The following is a 6000-nucleotide window of genomic DNA, read 5'->3' as shown; positions in this document are numbered from 1 at the left end:
ATACTTTGAACTGACGAGGGCCAATAGCCCGAAACAGTGTCTGAAAAATTGAGATTCTGATTTGGCTTTTATCCCAAGTCATATTGCAAGACTCAAAGGGTTGATTGTGACTTGTAGGATTGCTACTTCCAACAGGTGGCGCTATATAGAGTTCGAGTCCTCTTTCTCTCTGAAGAGGCAATTTGCATACTGGTGTAAAGGGATTCCGGTGAAACAAAAAAAAAATCATGCAGTATTGTCTACATTGGTCCATATGCCTTACTGGAGTGCATAATTAAGTCAGTCACTATGACAATTAGTCCAGACAAAAGATCAAGCAAGACCTGATAGCAGCCATTGTTTATTGGTCAACGGCTCTACATCTGAGGCCATTTGTACAAAATGCAAGGAAATAAAAAGCTTTAAAGAATTTATTAAATTATGACACATTTCACACATGTAACATTGTTCAATAAAACTTTTATTAGCTGTTCTCCTCTTTCTGACAAATGGAATGAAGAATGCTGCCTGTTCATTACCAACTAGAATCATTTAGTAAGTGTATAATGAGGCTTTCAGAAGCATATACATTTTTGTAAAAACAAATCCAAAAAACTAGCAATGGATAATAAGTACCAAACAATGTACTTGTTCAAGACCATAACTTTCATTGAGATTCCCACCTATTAAAAGAAGAACCCGGCGTGAATCTAAACACAGGTTGTCATGAACATGGTACATGCAGCTTATAGTGTAAATGTACATAAAAACTCAGGACCATTAGAGGTGAAATTCCACACAGGGTAAACACATGCACATTACATAAAAATAACACACCAGGGACTCTTCAGAAGAGAGGAGAACACGCCTAGGTTTAATAAAGCAGCTAACCTTCCTTAACCCAGCATCAATTAACACAGCCACCAAAGTCTTGTTCATAATTCGTGCGAAAAGAAGTTACGATATAATTCATACTTCTCAAAAAAAAAAAAAAAAATAAAAAATTGGAGGTGATAAGAGAAAAATATATATTTTATATTCATATATGCATGTGTGCAAGAAAAGTACTTCCATAGTTAGAGTTTAAAGAAAGTTTAATATTTTATTATAACAAAATAGGCAGTTATTGTGGGTAAAATATTAAAAATCTGTCCTCTAAGAATAAACATACAGCATTAAGTCTATGAATCCAATTCTCCAAGTGAGATGAAAAGATAATGTGTTCTCGTGTAGTGTTTCTATGCAAGACCAGACCTTCAAGAGGCTATGTTAATTACCTGAAGTTTTACTCTTCATAAAGGTGATCTTTAAATAAAAACCAACACATTCAGACTGTTAAATGATGTTACAAGTACAAGATTAACCGAGTTAAAGTAAAATTCCCAGCAAGAATAATGGGATTAAAAAAATAAAATTTTATTACAATGTACGGTTTTAGGTTATTCCTTCCATTGCAAAACTATTTATAGTAATGCTGCAGCAATAGATTTCTAAATGAAAACCTCTGCTCATGTAGAGAACCATATCAAGTCAAAACAGTATAGAGAGAATGAAATGCATAGGCCAAACCATGCTATTAAAAGCGAAATTGTGCAAAGATGCTCACAATATAGTTAAGACCACTTATTTCATTTATTTTATTTTTCTTTATCTGAAAATTGTCTATAAAGCTTTTTTCGTAAAATGCATTTGTCATTTTCCCTTAAACATTAAGGAAATTTGCCACTTATTTAGTTTTTATGTTTTAACCTTTAATAACTGGTCCGGCCGTTCCACCTTAAAAAAAAAACCAACAAAACAACAAAATTGGGACATAATTAAAATGAGTTAAAATATGACAATGTAAAAGGTGGAAGGAACGGCAGCAAATAAGTGGCGCGAACAGTGCCAAAAGAAATGGAGCCTGTTCGGTTGGGAGAAGGTATTGTGTGTATGTACGGGCAGTGATGGGGACTCTGATGGAGTTCATTTCATGTCTCATAATTTCTCTTTTGCAGGTACCCAGATAAAAGTGCTGGACTGTTCTTCTATGATCTGTTTCACATGATTGTAAATTTCCTCTAGTGTGTCTCCTTGAACAATCGCTAAAACAAAAAACAAAAATATAAATTAACAAAACAGTTGATAAAAGAGAATTACGGTAGTCACATTAGTCTGAGGGCAGCAAAACATGGTGACAGAGGTCCAAATTCCAGGGATGTGTCAATCACTGGGCTTCTTGATGCAGCAGCTCTGCTAGTCCTCTCAATGGGGAGTTCTTTCTAACCCGATAATGCATTATTGCTTTATACAGGTTTCTACTAACACTGCACTGGGAGAAAGCTGTTAATCAATGGTCGGGGAACAAGATAGAAGGAGCTCATGTATATCAAGGGATACATAGCAGGAGATTATGATTGAGAGTAAGTACTAGCAGAGCTGCAGCAGATTAAACAGTTTTATTAAAACTTCAGCAGGAAGCTCAATAAGTGACATCACTGGAATTACAGTCTCTGTCTTTATCTTGCTTTATTCGCAGATGGGACAAAATAAAACTCACAACAGATGCTATTTAAAACGGGCATTTTCTTGATCAAACATTAAAAGGATGTGTCCAATAATAGACATCCCCTGATTAACCCCTTAAGCCCCGAGGGTGGTTTGCACGTTAATGACGGGCCAATTTTTACAATTCTGACCACTGTCCCTTTATGAGGTTATAACTCTGGAACGCTTCAACGGATCTTGGCGATTCTGACATTGTTTTCTCGTGACATATTGTACTTCATGATAGTGGTAAAATTTCTTTGATATTATCTGCGTTTATTTGTGAAAAAAATGGAAATGTGGCGAAAATATTGAAAATTTCGCAATTTTCCAACTTTGAATTTTTATGCAATTAAATCACAGAGATATGTCACACAAAATACTTAATAAGTAACATTTCCCACATGTCTACTTTACATCAGCACAATTTTGGAACAAATTTTTTTTTGTTAGAAAGTTATAAGGGTTAAAAGTTGACCAGCGATTTCTCATTTTTACAACAAAATTCACAAAACCATTTATTTTAGGGACCATCTCACATTTAAAGTCACTTTGAGGGGCTGCACATGACAGAAAATACCCCAAAATGACACCATTCTAAAAACTGCACCCCCTCAAGGTGCTCAAAACCACACTTGAAGTTTAACGCTTTATGTGCTTCACAGGAACTGAAGCAATGTGGAAGGAGAAAATTAACATTTAACTTTTTTTTTTTAACAAACATTTTACTTCAGAACCAATTTTTTTTTATTTTCACAAGTACAAAAAGAGAAAATGAACCACAAAATTTGTTGTACTATTTCTCCTGAATACGCAGATACCTCATATGTGGGGTAAAATCACTGTTTGGGCGCACGGCAAAGTTTGGAAGAGAAGGAGTGCCGTTTTACTTTTTCAATGCAGAATTGGCTGGAATTGAGATCGGACGCCATGTCGCGTTGGAGAGCCCCTGATGTGCCTAAACAGTGGAAACCCCCACAGGTGACACCATTTTGGAAACTAGACCCCTTAACCCCTTAAGCCCCGAGGGTGGTTTGCACGTTAATGACCAGGCCAATTTTTACAATTCTGACCACTGTCCCTTTATGAGGTTATAACTCTGGAACGCTTCAACGGATCTTGGCGATTCTGACATTGTTTTCTCGTGACATATTGTACTTCATGTTAGTGGTAAAATTTCTTCGATATAACTTGCGTTTATTTGTGAAAAAAACGAATATTTGGCGAAAATTTTGAAAATTTCGCAATTTTCCAACTTTGAATTTTTATGCCCTTAAATCACAGACATATGTCACACAAAATACTTAATAAATAACATTTCCCACATGTCTACTTTACATCAGCACAATTTTGGAACCAAAATTTTTTTTTGTGACGGAGTTATAAGGGTTAAAAGTTGACCAGCAATTTCTCATTTTTACAACACCATTTTTTTTTAGGGACCACATCTCATTTGAAGTCATTTTGACGGGTCTATATGATAGAAAATACCCAAGTGTGACACCATTCTAAAAACTGCACCCCTCAAGTTACTCAAAACCACTTTCAAGAAGTTTATTAACCCTTCAGGTGTTTCACAGGAATTTTTGGAATGTTTAAATAAAAATGAACATTTAACTTTTTTTCACACAAAATTTATTTCAGCTCCAATTTGTTTTATTTTACCAAGGGTAACAGGAGAAAATAGACCCCAAAAGTTGTTGTACAATTTGTCCTGAGTACGCTGATACCCCATATGTGGGGGTAAACCACAGTTTGGGCGCATGGCAGAGCTTGGAAGCAAAGGAGCGCCATTTGACTTTTCAATGCAAAATTGACTGGAATTGAGATGGGACGCCATGTTGCATTTGGAGAGCCCCTGATGTGCCTAAACATTGAAACCCCTAACAAGTGACACCATTTTGGAAAGTAGACCCCCTAAGGAACTTATCTAGATGTGTGGTGAGCACTTTGACCCAACAAGTGCTTTACAGAAGTTTATAATGCAGAGCCGTAAAAATAAAAAATCATATTTTTTCACAAAAATGATCTTTTCACCCCCATTTTTTTATTTTCCCAAGGGTAAGAGAAGAAATTGGACCCCAAAAATTGTTGTGCAATTTGTCCTGAGTACACTGATACCCCATATGTGGGTGTAAACCATTGTTTGGGCGCAGGGCAGAGCTCAGAAGGGAAGGAGCGCCATTTGACTTTTCAATGCAAAATTGACTGGAATTGAGATGGGACGCCATGTTGCGTTTGGAGAGCCCCTAATGTGCCTAAACATTGAAACCCCCCACGAGTGACACCATTTTGGAAAGTAGACCCCTTAAGGAACTTATCTAGATGTGTGTTGAGCACTTTGACCCAACAAGTGCTTCACAGAAGTTTATAATGCAGAGCCGTAAAAATAAAAAATCATATTTTTTCACAAAAATGATCTTTTCACCCCCATTTTTTTATTTCCCCAAGGGTAAGAGAAGAAATTAGACCACAAAAGTTGTTGTGCAATTTGTCCTGAGTACGACGATACCCCATATGTGGGTGTAAACCATTGTTTGGGCGCAGGGCAGAGCTCAGAAGGGAAGGAGCGCCATTTGACTTTTCAATGCAAAATTGACTGGAATTAAGATGGGATGCCATGTTGCGTTTGGAGAGCCCCTGATGTGCCTAAACATTAAACCCCCCCACAAGTGACACCATTTTGGAAAGTAGACCCCCTAAGGAACTTATCTAGATGTGTTTTGAGAGCTTTGAACCCCCAAGTGTTTCACTACAGTTTATAACGCAGAGCCGTGAAAATAAATTTTTTTTTTTTTTTCACAAAAATGATTTTTTAGCCCCCAGTTTTGTATTTTCACAAGGGTATCAGGATAAATTGGACCCCAAAAGTTGTTGTCCAATTTGTCTGGAGTACGCTGATACCCCATTTGTGGGGGGGGACCACTGTTTGGGCGCATGACAGAGCTCGGAAGGGAAGGAGCGCCATTTGGAATGCAGACTTAGATGGATTGGTCTGCAGGCGTCACGTTGCATTTGCAGAGCCCCTGATGTACCCAAACAGTACAAACCCCCCACAAGTGACCCCATATTGGAAACTAGACCCCCCAAGGAACTTATCTAGATGTGTTGTGAGAACTTTGAACCCCCAAGTGTTTCACTACAGTTTATAACGCAGAGCCGTGAAAATAAATTTTTTTTTTTTTTTCACAAAAATGATTTTTTAGCCCCCAGTTTTGTATTTTCACAAGGGTATCAGGATAAATTGGACCCTAAAAGTTGTTGTCCAATTTGTCCTGAGTACGCTGATACCCCCTATGTGGGTGGGGACCACTGTTTGGGCGCATGACAGAGCTCGGAAGGGAAGGAGCGCCATTTGGAATGCAGACTTAAATGGATTGGTCTGCAGGCGTCACGTTGCATTTGCAGAGCCCCTGATGTACCCAAACAGTACAAAACCCCCACAAGTGACCCCATATTGGAAACTAGACCTCCCAAGGAACTTATCTAGATGTG

General features: G+C 37.6%; 1 protein-coding gene across 26 annotated transcripts in view; it reads right to left on the bottom strand.

The window, feature by feature from the left end:
- Window positions 1-439: 439 nt before the first annotated feature.
- DLG1 (discs large MAGUK scaffold protein 1) overlaps window positions 440-6000 on the bottom strand; it is a 389579-nt gene continuing 384018 nt past the window's right edge. For all 26 annotated transcript variants that reach the window (XM_077290372.1, XM_077290374.1, XM_077290377.1 and 23 more), the window contains one exon: window positions 440-2063. In XM_077290372.1, the coding sequence (XP_077146487.1) occupies window positions 1957-2063 (107 nt within the window). In that variant the 3' untranslated portion in view covers window positions 440-1956. The remainder of the gene's footprint in view (window positions 2064-6000) is intronic.

The sequence above is a fragment of the Ranitomeya variabilis genome, chromosome 2 (assembly GCF_051348905.1).
Source record: "Ranitomeya variabilis isolate aRanVar5 chromosome 2, aRanVar5.hap1, whole genome shotgun sequence".
In the NCBI taxonomy this organism is placed as follows: Eukaryota; Metazoa; Chordata; class Amphibia; order Anura; family Dendrobatidae; genus Ranitomeya; species Ranitomeya variabilis.
The sequence above is the reverse complement of the archived record's forward strand: the minus strand, read 5'-3'. Positions and strand labels throughout refer to the sequence as shown.